We start from the raw sequence: 15890 nt of genomic DNA, 5'->3' as shown, positions 1-15890 counted from the left end.
TTTCTCATATGGAGCAGGTCTCCATCCTACTCTTCATTATATTGAATATAATAATACGATCTATCCTGAGATCAGTCCTACCTGATAGGTGCTGCTGGATCTGGTTTCTGAGGAGCCAAAAGACAAAGTTTCCCAGTTATGTGGCGTTGCATCATACTATTATTCAAATGATATAATTTCATGTTATATGCCACAATGCCACAGAATTCATCAACTTGATCATTAAATTCAACAGTGGTTTGGAGGCAATGTTAAACATCTCACTCGTTCCATCGTCATTTGTTGTTTCTAACCGAGAGCTGGTTCTAATGAAAAAGTTGCCAATCTGAGCACATTTTGTTGCATCTGTTTCCAGAGCCTTCCTCTTTTTAATTCTAGCCTTCTCTGCTCCACCTTGTCCTTTCTATCCATCTTTCAAACCCACTGACCGAGTGCACAGACGTGTTACGTCATCAGTGTGCGTCTGCAAAAAAAGAAGCTCCCAGTGGTAAACTTTAAATAAAGTTTATTTGAAAAAGAAGACGCTTCCAGTGGAGGGAGGCAGAGGCGGCCCAGGAACAGCGGAAACAGCATGTGAACAACCCAGTGCTTTGAGAAAAAAAAAACACAGGCAAAAAAAACAACAGTGAACACCACCCCACCGGGAATTGTCCCGGTCCTCCCGATTAGCCACTCCGGGCCTGGTTCAGTTCCCTGAGGTCCTCAGAAAAAGGTTTACTAAGTGTGTAAGAGTCAGAAGGAACAAGGGAAATTAGCTTTCAGTTCCTACGCTCTTCACCTGCGGAACAAACTGGCTGAACACTTGAGGACTGTGCTGACACTCTCCTTTTAAATCAGGACTCAAAACTCTATCATTTGCTAAGGCTTTCCATCAAACAGTTGATTTTACTTAGTATATTACCTTTATCTTGATAAAGTTTTAACGCTATAGATCCTTCTTTCTATTATTTTCTGAATCGCATTGTTTTAATGTGTTTCCTTGTAAAGCTCTGTGAATTGCCTATCTAAATGGTTCTATATAAATACATTTGCCTTGCTTTGCAAGTGGATTATATTTTATCACTTCAAATCAACAATTATCAATATATTAGGGCTGACAATGTGGAGCTGTGGTTTACATTAGCACCACAGCAAGCTGATCTAAGTTTGATTCAGTTGCAGGGCTTGTCTTTGTAGAGTTTATATGGTCCTCCTTTGCCTGCATCCTTTTTTGGGCTTCCGCCCTCTCGTGGGCAACCACTAGAGGGTCCTACATGTATAAAAACTTGCCTTTCTGGCTATTCTTACTCCAATATAAAAATTAACTTCTTCACCCTGGTAAAATAAGCCAATTTTACGTCCGTTTAAAATTTGTATAGCTCAAGAAGATTAAAAATAATAATAATAATAATAATAATAATTTTTGCCGAGAGTCATCGCTCCTTACATCATCACCAGCAACCAATGAAAGCCCTTCTACGCTTTTCACGCATACTCTGGCTCCACAAATGGGAATCCTTCATGACTGGTTGCTAGGAGACGTGTTGTGTCCATGTTGCCGAGTCTCAGGGGAAAGGATATTTAGGAACACAATGAAGAAGCCAATGTAGCTTCGTCTCTGAAACGGAGGCGTTCACGCTCAGTGTTCCGAAGCTATCGGCTGTCATGGTGAAGCTGAGAGCGAGGTGTCTGCTCCTCGGTAAGGGATTAAAGGTTTAGTCCTGTCTGCGTACAAGCGTGACGGTACGACAGGCTAATGCTAACGGAGCTGCTGCTAACCTGGGGTTTTGGATTAACTGGTTTCCTTGTTAACCGGTGACCGACCGCCTTCAGCGTATATCGATGTAACAGCAGATGTTAAAATAAGACGCATAAAAGTCACAACCATTCGAAATTTTATGTGGATCTGGTTAAACGGAGTTCGCCTGGGCGGATTTCTGTCGGGTCTTAATATACGCCTTTAATTGGAGCAACAGCGGACACCATAAGAAATCAGTCACCAGTAAACATGGAAACCAGTTAATCCGAAACACCCACTGTGTCTCGTTTAAAAACCTCCAGTTTAGTACTTTGTTCAATGATAATAATGCAGTTTTTGTGAGATCATTATTGCCAACACAGCTGTGATGCACTATATCTGACAGTCATTTGCACAAATTACACAAGAAATCTAAATGTTGTTCTCTATAGGATAGTTGTTCATGACAGCATATAAGTGATGGCTGAACCCGGAAAAGCAAAACAGATTATTAAATTGTGTGTGTGTGTGTGTGTGTGTGTGTGTGTGTGTGTGTGTGTGTGTGTGTGTGTGTGTGTGTGTGTGTGTGTGTGTGTGTGTGTGTGTGTGTGTGTGTGTGTGTGTGTGTGTGTGTGTGTGTGTGTGTGTGTGTGTGTGTGTGTGTGTGTGTGTGTGTGTAGGTGATGCTGCAGTGGGGAAAAGCGCCCTCTCTCATATCTTTTTCAGTGATGGCACTCTCTTCCAGAAGAACTACAGCATGGTGAGAGCACAGACTTACCAGTTGAGGGTCCGATCCCTCCCTGTGATAGAAGGATTCACGTCCAATTACCAATCAATAAATATTTATTTACAAATATACCCCTGTGTGTGCAGAGGAATCAGACTGACATACCTACCATCAATGAGAACACTGTGTTATATTTACAACACACTCTGGGAGCAGAGGAGGAGGGTTGTAAAACATGTTGAGGGATTTAAAGATTGGACTGTGATCAGCGATGAGCCATGGGCTTATATTTGTTTTATATTCTGGCTGTGGGTTTCCAATTGAGAAAGCAACTCATGAGGTTTAATTCTGGCTCGCTGCCAGCACATAACAGACTGCAGTGTGTCGAGAATAGCTGGATAGATGTGCTATGAAGTGCCAAATGTTTACCCAGCGTTCGGTTCCTCAGCTGTGACCCAATGTATAATCATACAATTATAGCTAATAATGATTTCTAAAAGAGCCCTCCTGTAATCTTAATCTTGCTGGGTGTTTAGTTTCTTTTGTGAAACACTTTGCAAGCTTTTCAAGGACCTGCAGAGGTCTCTTAAATCTACTACAGGAATCACTGAAGTGCACAGCAGCATAATGTAGCAATTAATGCTGATGCAGAGAGGGCTAATCTGCATTATTTATGCTAATCTGCATGAGGGAGGGAACCGTGTCATTAACCTGACTCTGTGATATATGGGGTCACGGCTGCTCGCTGATTCCCTCAGTCAATGTTTCAAGGGCTTCGGTCTAAGTGGCTGCTCTGCAAAGGCAGGCCAGCGCACTCACATCTCATGCATTCACTTGTTCACATTAATACTGTACTTTCCACACGTTCACATCTTCACTGTGCATGCACATGTACAACGTTTACCCATTAAACCGTGCAGCTGGTTGTGGTATAGAACAGGTTAGTGAGTAAATACTAGATAAGAGCCAAGTGTGTGGGTGTGTGTGAAAGTGTGTGTGAGTGAGTTTGTTCAGCTCTTGCTGTGTCAGCAGTATTGGGGGTTCTGAGGTGACAGGAACGTCGATAATTAATACTGCAGGATTCTGGAAAGCCACCAGAACAGGTACTTAACTCTCTCTCACACACACACACACACACACACACACACACACACACACACACACACACACACACACACACACACACACACACACACACACACACACACACACACACACACACACACACACACACACTGGTGTTGAGTTACATCATACTGCACACGCTTATATCCACTTTTTCTAGCACAATGTATTTGCAAAGTAGAAAGAAGTTGAATTTGAATGCTGAATCCCACATAGGCTTGAACACATCTGGACTGTTGGATGATGTTAGAATAGCCATATGAAAATGTGTGAGATCTGTCCATACTGTGCAACAACAACAACAACAACAACAACAACAACAAAGCAGTCACTGTGACTTAAAAATTAAGCAGAGTTAAATTCAGCTTTGCGTTTCCTGCATGGATCTGTGTCCAGGAGACAGCACTTTATTAGCCGGGTGCACTAACAGAAATGCTCTCGGGGAAGGTGCTGGTCACAGTCTTTGCAGTTGCTATGCAACTGTTAAAACACCTTTTTTGTTGCCAGCCACTTGCTTGATATTAGTTGAAATATTTTTAACTTCCTACTCACAAGTGTTACATGTACAAAAGACTCTGAGGCAGTGCTTCCAAACCTGGGACAGACAACCAAAAAACATAGATTACTGCAACTGAGATCAGTGGAACCATGAAGCAAAGCTATAGGCCCTGATTACATGACAACGATTCGACGATACGAAGTAAGTACGCATCATTTTTGCGTTTCCGTTTCAGAAAAGTTTTGCGTTTGGAAAGAGATGTCTTTTTACATGGAAATGGCAGAAATGCAGTAGTTTACATGCGAGAGGCCTGTACTACGAACCGTGATAAACATATCTAGGATCTCTCTGTTTCCTGGGTTGACTTATCCAGACACGCGTGAGCCTGATAATCATTTATCCTGGTGAGAAGTGAACGAGCGACATAGTGGTGAAAACCCAGGGTTAATTCTTGAAGTTATCGCGATAAGAGAGGTCTCACTGTAGTGCCTCAGGTCACGAGTTAGCACTGTTGACTGTTTTTGTAATGAAACCACACACACATGCGTAATGAACAATTCACTCTAAATATTAACAATGGCAAGTACACAGACATTTGTATGAACAGACGATGAAGTTGAGTTGCTATTACAGGTGAGTCAACTACAAAATTACCAAGTCGCAGGAGAGTATCGACTGGGAGTATGACACTCGCAAGACAAACGTTGTTATTGTCCATCTACTTGTGCAAAAGAACTATTTACTACTACCACTATTCGCAGAAGCAGGGTTTCAGAAAAGTTCCATTCTCCTCCATGTTGGAGACGGAGTCGGAGCATTTTCAAAAAGTTGTGTTTCCCCCGTTTACACAGAGACATAGTCTGAGCGTTTTCGATACGTTTGGTTTTCCTCAGTTTCCATGGAGACAGAATCAGAATGTTTTCAAAAAGTTGGGTTTCCCGCCGTTTACGCAGAGATGGAGCGTTTTTGAAAAGTTCCACCTTGGGAGCCGTTTTCAAAAAAATTGCGTTGTTTACCGACACCCAAAGCACAACAAAGGTTTTCCATTTTCACTCGAAAACGTTGTCGTGTAAATGGGGCTTCAGTCTGCAGACCACAGTCACACCACAGCGTGAGCATTTGAAATTAGTTTTTGTGTGCTATGTTTTTATTGGTATGTTTCCCTGATTTCAACACATCATCATGCTCAAACTAGGATTTTCATAATGTCCTTCTCCCCTGGTGCATTTTAATTCGTTGCCCTTCTCAGGCTAAATGGACAGAGCTCTTCCATTGAGGTGAATGTAGAAAGAGAAACCAGCCCCGATCTGAGTTAGTTCCTGTGCAAACGCCCGAGTCATCCCTCTTGTTCTTCAACTTTTGATTTTGAAGGGTAGCCGAGGCCGTCGGCGATTCAGCTCACGTCCTCCTTTGAAAATGTCAGACGGCCCGTTAGCAATATTCCGAGCTTATTTGTTACTAATAGGCCCTCATTGACATTCCAGCGAGAGGCTTCCTATGCATCACACCAGCTCATTAGACCGCTCTGAAGTGGGACCGCAGCGCGGTTTGTATGTGTGTATGCACAACGCCGGATGCTTGTTATAGACTGTGTTTGTGTATGAAGCGAGTAAATGTTGGTCCGAGGCGCGGGCGTGTGTTTGTATTTCGCAGGGGCTGCTAAAGTGAAAAGTGTGTGTGTGTGTGTGTGTGTGTGTGTGTGTGTGTGTGTGTGTGTGTGTGTGTGTGTGTGTGTGTGTGTGTGTGTGTGTGTGTGTGTGTGTGTGTGTGTGTGTGTGTGTGTGCAGGCATATGTGTGTGTTAGCCCCTTTCATTGGACATGCTTAGTTAGGCATGAGCACCGTAGATCAGATCAATTTAGAGTCTGATGCTGACGTACAAACAACCTCAACTTGCCTCTTCAAGGTCACCACTGATCTCACACCAGTGAATGCATCGCGGTGAAAGGCAGCCTGCATCTGTCCGGTCCACTCAGGACTCCTTTAGATCTTGCAGTTGTGTGGAGAGCGGTTACAAATATCCTCCTCTGCTGCCCACTCGCGTTTTATAGCCACCTGCTTTTTGCCCTGTATTCAGTTCTAAAAAGCCCCTTACTACCCCCCGTCTTCATCCTCTGCAGTGTTTCCAAGTTTAAACAGCTGTTTGTGGTGAATGCTTACTCGGGGCCCACTCCAGAATACATTTGCTGCTTCCACCTCATTCAGTTTAGTTCAATCCAAAGTTTGACCAGAGAAACAGTAAGTGCAGCTGCTTGTGTTTATAGCTAAATTATAGCTTCTTTTATTATTAGGACGTCATTAATTGCAGCTACATGGACATGAACCAGGCACAAAAACCCGTCCCCTAACCTAATAGTACGTGTCCACAGGATCCATCAGTTTCCTGCTTCCCATTCATTGTCTATGTGAAACGCACCGCAGTGCATGCTGGGTGCGGCGCGTCACTGGAGCTGCCCGCAGCTAATTGGCATAAAGTTGAATCCAACCAACTTTATGCAAATGAGGTACAGGGAACTGAGCTCCGAAGCATTACAAAACTTTAAGATAGTTTTTCTTTTTAATCAACAAATTATTAGGGAAAGATGTTTTTTCCCTTTCATGTGTCTGCAGTCTTCCTCAGACCGACATCCGATGTACCATTTGTTTCTTTTTGTCGCTGAGAAAGAAATGGTATCCTAAAGTTAGAAACGACAAAGTGAACATAGTTCAGAATCGCTAAACTTTCTTAAAATGTTTAAACTGGCTGTAGTGGAAGATTCAGCAACTGCTCGGCTTATTTACACATAGCACGTAACAGATCCCTGGAGCATGTGGCGGCACACGGCAGATAGACGCTGTCCTGTATAAAAGTGTTGCGGTTGAAGGAAAACCTCTTTGTCTTGAAAGCGCCGAGTGTCTCACAAGTGACACGCCCACCAAGCAGGTGATTTTCAGATGCGGCGCGTTTCCATGTGGGAAGACACGCCACAAGACATTCCTGTAGGTCTAGGGAACTAATGTGTTTTGGGTGGTCTTAAGAAAATGTGGATAACAACATGCCTCTGGTTAATGTGTATAAATGATTGCCAGTTTTTAAGTCAATATATTTAGTTTTATTCATTTTCCATGTTTGACACACAGAAGGTGAGATAACACTGTTAGAATCACAAAACATGGGAGTACTGCTAAGCTACAGATTGTTGAAAAAGACCAAAAATATCCAAACTTGCCCACAAAACAAACTTTCCTCACACTTTCAATCGTTAGTAAAATTTGGCATGTTTTGGAAGATGTTCCTTCAGCCCAGGATCGAGCTTACCCTTTCACCTCAATGAGTGACGAATATGCAAATTCGGGTTCTGTCAAGAACTGGGAGCTTTTCGACAAATCTTTCGAGCAATAAACTTTTGTCAGTGTTATCCCTGAGTGGGTGAGGGTGTACTCTGTCTTTTTTCTCACACTCCACAACTTAAACCTGCTTGCCAAGGTAAGGTTTGGTAAGGCCAAGGTCGTCAGATCAGTGGCAAACTCCGAACAGACTGATGAAGACAAAACCATTGAGACAGACTAGACTTGGTTAAAACCCCTATTTCGCTAAACAGAGTTCACAAATATATATATATTTTTTTAAATATCTCTAAATATTCACAAGGGTTCTCAATTATGTCAATTGCAGGTGCTCAAAAACGTTTGTAAGTAATGTCTCAAAACTGTCTCCAGCCATTTTCAGTATAAAAGTTCAGGAAATGAGCGGGTAGGACTTCAGTCTGGTAGCTTCTACATTTCTTCATGAGCTTTGTTTTGCTTGACATGAGGACCAAATGAGTGCTACAAGGCTTTGCACTGATATGGTTAAAACTTCTCAATCATGTCTCATTGCTGATGGTGACCGTTACACAGAATTCATAGAGCCATTTGAGGATAGTCACACGTACCAAAAATACCGAATTCCATCTGGAGAATGCCAATTTTTAAGCAAATGTCGTGCAAATCTTGTGGAAATGTGAGCATTTTGCATATCGTCAGAAATCAGTTGCAATGTGTCATAGCCTAGTGAAATAGAGGCTTAAAGTGACTCCACCAGAATCCAAACAGGAAAAATGTAAATCTCTATGGCCCATTTTCAGTTGCTGACGCACATGTCTAATACGTCGTCAATACCTTTCTGAAGGAAATTCGTCATTACACTCCCACAAACACGTATTTCCAGCATTTATATTTGGTGGAACATACCTGGATTTGTTGACATCTTGCATTGTGTCTCAAGATTCTGTTTGTACACTTGATCTTGCGAAATCTCGATTTACAGTGGAAAAACAACAAATGAACACTATTCTGGTGGCTTGAAATACTCTTTTATTGAGAAAGTCTGGCTTTTTAGGGGCTGAATCGGTCAATTGTTTATATTTTTGCTTGAGCTGCCGCAACGCCATTTTGGCACTGATGGAAGAACATCTTCACATCTGTACAATTTATAACTTTCTTGCAAACTTCATCCCGCAATATTAGCATTACACTCTTCCCCAGTTCGGCGCCATAGTCCCCACTACCCTGAAGTCTCTTTCTAGAGACATTAAGGGGAAATGACATTGAGCATAAGAGACAGATAAATGAAGTAACCAACGGATTGGTCAGGATTTGAGCAGACGGTGAAGCTGCTTTCAAGCCGAGCCAAGCCGCTAATTAGTAATGCTTATGTTTTGACACTAACTATTAATCACACCACACAGCTCCTTGTGTATCGCTGCAACTCTCTTCTCTTCTCTTCTCTTCTCTTCTCTTCTCTTCTCTTCTCTTCTCTTCTCTTCTCTTCTCTTCTCTTCTCTTCTCTTCTCTTCTCTTCTCTTCTCTTCTCTTCTCTTCAATGAATTCCACGCCCATAATGTGACAGTCGGAATTATTTCTTTTGCTTTACATTATATTACATGATTGATTTATTTGGCTTTGCTCGGCAGACAACAGGCGTGGAGCTGCTGATGAAGTGTGTCAACATCCCGGAGACCAACGACAGCGTGGTGAGTTTAGACATGGTCTCCTTTTATATGTCATTATCCTGCTCAATGTTCCATTTCGGTTTGTGTAAAGCTGGGGTGTCAAACTCAGAAAGGAGTTGAGCGGTCACATACAGTAACATTGGATCCCTATTCGGCTGCAGGGTAACGTGACCTGTAAATGCGCTTATTACAAAACGTAAAATAAACAGCCTGACATTTTCTTGCAGCGTGCAATCTCTTCTGCTGAAGTGCTTCTCTCAGGTTAAATCCACGTTCAGTTCTGCAGCCTTTATCAGGCCCTTTTTCCCCACAAACTCACTCTTGTAGGATGTGGACACTAGTTCTCTACCAATAAGTTAACTCGCTTTCCCTGCTGTCGCTCTGATCTCTCTGAGAGGAGCCTTGTTACCATCTGCAGGTCAGTTCTACGTCTCTGTGACACACTATGACACGGACGCTTCATAAGCAGGTTTATGAAAAGTGACTATTGGAAAATTGTGTTGTTATATTTACACTTTGAAAGATCATCCTGATTGAACCCTCTTGTGAGGTGGCTGAGGCCCCGTTTATATAAAAAAAAAAGAAAGCTTGTTTATGTATTTTCATGTCAGAAAAGCTTTGTGTTTACACTGTGACATTTTAAAAACAATGTCTGTTTACATGGAAACGGCAGAAACACTGAAAAAGATGTAGTTAGCATGCCCGCCCACGAGTTGGTGTTGTTTGTTGTTTTTTTAATAAAAACTACGCACTCATGTGCACTGACAACAATATGTTATAAACATTAACGACGGGAGTACGCAGACATTCGTATAGACAGACGACAGAGTTGGATTGCTATTACAGGTGGCTGCCAACTGTAAAACTACCAAGTCCCATGAGAAGATTGACTGGGAGTCATGACACTCTGGAGACAACATTGTTGATAATGTTTATCCACTGTGCAGAAGAACTATTTACTATGGTGCGCATGTAGGCTCAAAACCCACTTTTTTAGTTTCGCGTTTAATTAGTTGACTATTCTACTTACTTGTTGTTCTTTTTTCTAATGTAGCCGATGTTTTAGCTTAATCCTTTATTTCATTTATGAATTCATTTTATAAGCTCCTATTTACATTCATTCTTGTTGGTCGATTATTCTTACTTTTTATTTTCTTATCTTTTATTTTCATTCATTGATTCACTTTATTAGCTCCTATTTATTTTAACCCAGTGTCTCCTCAAGGAGGTACACCGCATCGGTAGTTGAGTGTGGTCTACCTGTGGGGGGGGGGGGGGGGGGGGGGGGGGGGGGCGTCATCCTGGGGACTGTTTTGGCCACGGCGGTGGGCGCTCAGCGCTCAGCACTGTAGTTCACTGACCGTGGTGTGGGCTCCTGACCGGCTGGGTCGGAGTGGTCCGCTGTGGCGGGGCCCCCCCATTGCTGTAGGCTGTGGCTCCTCTCGATGTGGTCGGCCCCCGAGGATGATGTTTTCTCTCCTGGATCATCAGTGCCCGGACATTCTTACATCAGTTTTATATATTTTGTTACGGGCAGTTCGGGTTGGTGGTGTGTGTGTGTGTGTATATGTGTATGTGGGTGTGGGTATGTGTATGTGTGTGCGCGTGTGCATTCATGCAAGTGTTTCTGTTTTATTTTATTCTATTATTTCTATTTTATGTGAAGCACTTTGTGTTGCAATTGTTTTGTATGAAAAGTGCTCTACAGATAAAGTTTGATTTTATTTAGTTTTATTTGATATAAAAGTTGCGTTCTCATTGGCTCAGAGCACTGTTACCCCAAAATGCAATGAAAATATTTAGTTTTCACGTGAAAAACAGGGACTCTGTCTGCAGGCCACATGTTTGACCCCCTCTTGGTCTCCAGCTTCTGTTTTCAAACATTTCTAAATCATTGAAAGTGGACATTGTGGTTTGAAATCTGTTTGAATCCTGTGTGAATGAACTTTTTCTAACATTCCACACTGTTAGTTTCACATCTGTATTCAGTCATGAAAAGGCACCATGTTGTTAATGCCCTTGACAAAGAAAAGGGGAACTTCAGCCCATTTAATTTGACTGAATCCTCATGTATGCCACATCCTTCTTTCATCGTTCTCCTTGCTTCTCCCCCTTCAGGAGCTCTACATTTTCGACACTGCAGGAAAGGAGACGTTTGTGGAAGGCTGCGAGAAAATGGTGAGACCGATTCTTTATAAGTTAGAATCTCATATAAAAGACATAGAAACGACTCCAGCATTATTTATTTCCCTTGTTCTCTGTCTGTCCATCCGAACCCTTTCATTTCCTTAATATTAAACCAACATGCCTCCTCGCATGTGTCGTATTTTCTGCCACAGTGGGGCGAACCTTCGCTGCTCTGCCTGGTGTTCGATCTGGCCAGCGAGCAGTCTTTTGTGAACTGCAGCAGCTGGATGGACAGAGTACATTCCCACTGCAGGGGTCTGCACGTTCCAGGTAAATGGTGAACGAATTTTCTTTCATTCAGACCGAACCAAACAGAGTTCCAACTCGATTTCCCCTCCTCAGTTCCCAGGTTTCACACTAAGCCACACTTCTTACAGTTTCATATTTTAACCTGTGGGCATTAAAGTGGTGTTCATAATCTAATTTAAGACGCCGCGGGAAGCGGAATTTCACAAAAAGACAATGCGTACATTTGATCTCCAGGAGAGTTGTGGATCAAATTAGGAAATGTGTGTGAAAATGATGGAATATAGTAGGAAGCGGTGTCACTACTTGCCTTGCAATGGTTTAAAAGTGAGCAATGTGGACTCGCACGCATTATTGTTGCATCGTTGAAGTTATACTTCAGCTTGAGCATCACATTGGAGGATACATAGCCTTTTGGTTGCTGATGTCTTTATTCCCTCTCAAGTGAATGGTATTTACTGGGCTCAGGGTTATCAAAAATGGGTAGACTGTTAGAAATTGATATTAAATGTAGCTAACGTGTGAAATAAATCAGAATTACAGCAGCTTAAAGTGACTTTTGCCACCGTTTTTGAACAGTGTGTGTGACTGAGCGGACACTTTGGTTCTGTTCAACAGCCACGAAAAGGACCCACATTTCTCTGTCCTCAAAGCTCATGAAACCACCCAGGACAGAGTAATCACTTCAGAGGCAGGCTTAGGTAGTGTTCTTTAACTCTCCCTTAAAGTGGATCACCACAATACTTCACTTTAATTTAAGCTTACATTGAAATGACAATAAATATCAGCCGACAAAAACAGTGCAGGAGATCCTGTCACACGTGCAATGATTTATTCTTTATCCGAAGCGAAAACAATTAGAAGAAATCTGATCAACGAGATGGTCTAAAACCAGAATCACAGTTATAAATCTAAAATAATAATAATGCTAATAACAATAATAATAATAATCTTCTAAAATGTTTTTCACAGGATTTTTGTATGCACACGTGCTTTCTTTGTATCCTCCAGGTGTTCTGGTGGGTAACAAGTCGGATCTATCTGCCAGACGGGAGGTTCAAACATCTGTGGCCACGGAGTGGGCCCAGAGCCAGGGACTGGAGTACCACGAGACTTCAGCCGTGAGTGCCGCTCAGTGTGGACGTCTCAACATATTGTGCTCTTGGCTGAGAATATAATGGATGAATAATGATCCCACTCTGGAAGGAAGAGTAGGAATGGAAATATATCATACTAAGTTATATTATTTGTTCATTTATCTTGTAATTATAGAAAGCAAGATGTGGCGGGTAAAGCAAACATTTACTCTTCATCTTTATTAAAGACTTTATATACTTTAATGACAAAGAAAGACAGTTTGAAGGAGCTTCGATGTTTACAGCGTACTATTCTCTGCATACATACATAGGCTTTTGCTGTTTCTGTGTATATAGCCATCAGTTTTAAAATGTTGCCATGTAAAAGTGAAACTTTTCTAAAAACAAAAATGCAAAAGTGATGTGTTTTCATTTGAAACTTTTTTGTGTAAACGGGGCTGGAGCCTTACTGCATCAAGACAGTTGACAAAATTGTAGTTGACTTCATTATTTCAATAACTGTTGACAAAAGGCTGAAAGTCAGAAGCACAAGGGCTGAAAACCAGAGAAAAATGACTAAAAACAAGAAAGTCACTGCTGAAAGGCTGCTGATGGAAACTTCAGATTGATATGATCAAGAATCAAAAGATCATAATGCAACTGCTGCTCTTTAAAATTGGAACCAAGAAGGGAAAAAGTCCACGGTCAACTCATATTGTCCACAGTACTTTACAACATTATTGAATGTCACGTGTTGAAATTGTAAGAACAAGTAGGCTCGAGACAGATTGATCAAAAAACATTTTGAGATCTGATTGTGCCGTACATGACACCCTGTGTCACAGTGCCTCAATACACCACCTTGTGGTTCAAAGTAGTGCTGCTTATCGGGAAGGGCTTAAGCAAGTTTGTTAACTAATTCTTTTGGGTTGTATTTGAAGATAGATAATGATTAAACATATATCATAAAGCACGTTTGATGGCTATGTCTTTGTCTCTTGCAGAAGGAGATGGAAAACTGTGACGCAGTGCTCCTGAGTTTAGCCCGAGCCTTCCACACCCTCTACACCGAGCGCCGCGAGACCGTCCAGAACCTGAGTCCAAGCTTGAAATCCCGTCTTCTCACGCACACTGAGAGGATGTAACACGCTGACGGAGATGCAGATTTTTACATATAAAAACACTTTTTTTTTTTTTCTACTTGAACGGAGCAAGCTGCAGAATGAGCCTGTTCAGGAGGATTTTTTCAATATGTCTACAAATAAAACCTTTTTTTTTTCCCCCTATGATAGTCAGCGGTTAGCTGTCGTGCCTCTTATCTGATTGTTCCCTCTCTGTGCACAGATAGCGAGGTTTACTTTCACAGCGATGGCACGGTGATTACCGAGCCCACAATAAGCCCGCCGCTGCTCATTGTGCAGGATGGAGCGCAGTCTACTCTCCTGATGGTTGCTCCTGATTCCAGGCGGGATTGATTTCACACTTATTTATTGTCTTTCTCTTTATCCCTTCGTTTAAATTTCACTGTCACATTCTGGCCCCGACGATCTCGCCTCTCTCTCAATCGGCTTCATCGCTTTGCTTTTATGAATTTCTCTTTGATTGCATGTTTTCTATTTAGTTAAAACCCTTCTCTCCACACGCTTGTGTTGAATCGGCTGTTTGCAGCCCTCTCACATCATTTCAGCCGTGTGTCCCACCGGTTGCAGCGCCAATAACTAGTAATCATGCTGCCAGTAATTGTTCTCCTCTTTAATCCAGGTTGAAGCCACGTCCTTGTTCTCTCCCCGATTGTCAGACCAGCTGCCGCCATTCAAACCTTTAGTTTTTTTTCCCCGACCAGACACAATTGGTTTTATCTCATTATGCGCTGCATGGAGTGACTGCGGCGTGCAATGACGACAAGACAGTGTCGGCCCTGTTCGGGCTTCAAATAACGTCACAGAATCTGGTTTGTAAACAGGTTTTTTTTTTCACCAATTTGAAAATCAGTGCCGTCTTTATTCTCTGCTACATGTGGGTGCTCGACGACATACAAAAGAACTAATCTGACAACCTCTTTCTCAAGAAATAAAAACTGAGCTTGTAATGAAGTTCTTCACAGAATTTGCATTTAACAAGTTGTAATTGTTATTGCGGTACAATGTTTTTGTGCGTCTTGAGTGGGTGAACATAATTATAGCAATTAGACACTCAATCCTTCTAATTCTTTCTCTCTTTATTGTTTTGTGCCTGAAATATGTATGTCTGTGAGAGTATTTTTGTGTGTTTTCCAGTATTTCTCTTTCTGGCTTCCATTTTCTTTTTAAGTACCAGAGATTAAGAGTGTACACATACCTCAAGCTGACATAACATTAAAAAGAAATGTTGAGTAGATCTTTCTCATGCCTCTAAAATAGTAAAAAAAAAAAAAAAGAAGAAAAAAAGTGTCTACTCTCCAGCTGAACTTGCGAATGAAAAACTGTGTTGTTTTAATTTATCGTGACACAAAAAAAACAATAAAACCAACACTGTAAGTGATTTAAAAGTGCCTGGGCTGTTTCACAGATATCCAGGGCAGAAAATAGAATGAAACCAGAGTGGCATGGCTCTCGGCTGAAATACAAAATAACGATTCCAGTGAAAACGCCTTGTTTTTGAGTTTTTCGCTCTGAAAAGTCGTGTTTAGAAAACGATGCTCGTTGACACGGAAACGGCAGAAACATTGAAAGCGATGTGGACTTCACGTTGGGCCACTTGTAGATGCTGTTGGTTGTTTTTATAATGAAACCACACACATGTTGCAGAGAACAATACGATGTAAGCATTAGCACTGGCGAGTAAACAGACATTCATATGGACGGACAACCAAGTTTGATTGCTATTCCAGGTGACTGTCAACTAAAACTACCAAGTCCCTGGAGAATATGGACTGGGAATCATGACGCTCTGGAGGACAACGTCGTTGTTATTGTCCATCTACTCCCATGTGCGGAGGAACTATTTACTATGGCTGTGGTGCACATGCACATTTTCAAAAACTTCGAACTTGAGAGCCACTGTCAGTGGTGCTGAGCACTGTGGCTGTGTAAAAGACCCCCCAAAATGCAATTGAAGTTTTCCTTTAACACTTAAGAATTAGGCCTAACGTTTCCCCCAAGTGATATAAAGTGGGTCTAAAATACTGTTTCAACTGCATTACTGGTCATTTCCATCTCAAATCCTAAAAGTCCTGCTTTATGCTTCCTGGATGCTTCGCCTTCAAATTTAACATAGCTTTGTCTATTGACCTGGAAAGTAGATACAGTTTTCCTAAACTGGTCAGATGTGTTTATCTAAAACACTTTGCACTTGTTAACCTT

General features: G+C 41.8%; 1 protein-coding gene across 1 annotated transcript; it reads left to right on the top strand.

Annotated features, from left to right (window-relative positions):
• The first annotated feature begins 1506 nt into the window (after positions 1-1506).
• Positions 1507-15071, top strand: ift27 (intraflagellar transport 27 homolog (Chlamydomonas)). The gene is made up of 7 exons (XM_080464624.1): positions 1507-1678; positions 2398-2477; positions 9002-9061; positions 11159-11218; positions 11380-11497; positions 12485-12594; positions 13554-15071. The coding sequence occupies exons 1-7, from the start codon at positions 1645-1647 to the stop codon at positions 13692-13694; spliced, it is 603 nt and encodes a 200-aa protein (XP_080320750.1). The 5' UTR covers positions 1507-1644; the 3' UTR covers positions 13695-15071.
• Positions 15072-15890: the final 819 nt, after the last annotated feature.

This window comes from Lipophrys pholis (assembly GCF_963383615.2).
Source record: "Lipophrys pholis genome assembly, chromosome: 5".
In the NCBI taxonomy this organism is placed as follows: domain Eukaryota; kingdom Metazoa; phylum Chordata; class Actinopteri; order Blenniiformes; family Blenniidae; genus Lipophrys; species Lipophrys pholis.
This window is presented reverse-complemented; position numbering and strand designations above follow the sequence as displayed.

Coding starts and splice junctions, on each gene's coding strand:
- ift27 (XM_080464624.1), top strand. CDS start 1,645: ATGGTGAAGCTGAGAGCGAGGTGTCTGCTCCTCG. Junction 2,478..9,001: donor TCCAGAAGAACTACAGCATG/GTGAGAGCACAG, acceptor TTTGCTCGGCAG/ACAACAGGCGTGGAGCTGCT. Junction 9,062..11,158: donor CGGAGACCAACGACAGCGTG/GTGAGTTTAGAC, acceptor CTCCCCCTTCAG/GAGCTCTACATTTTCGACAC.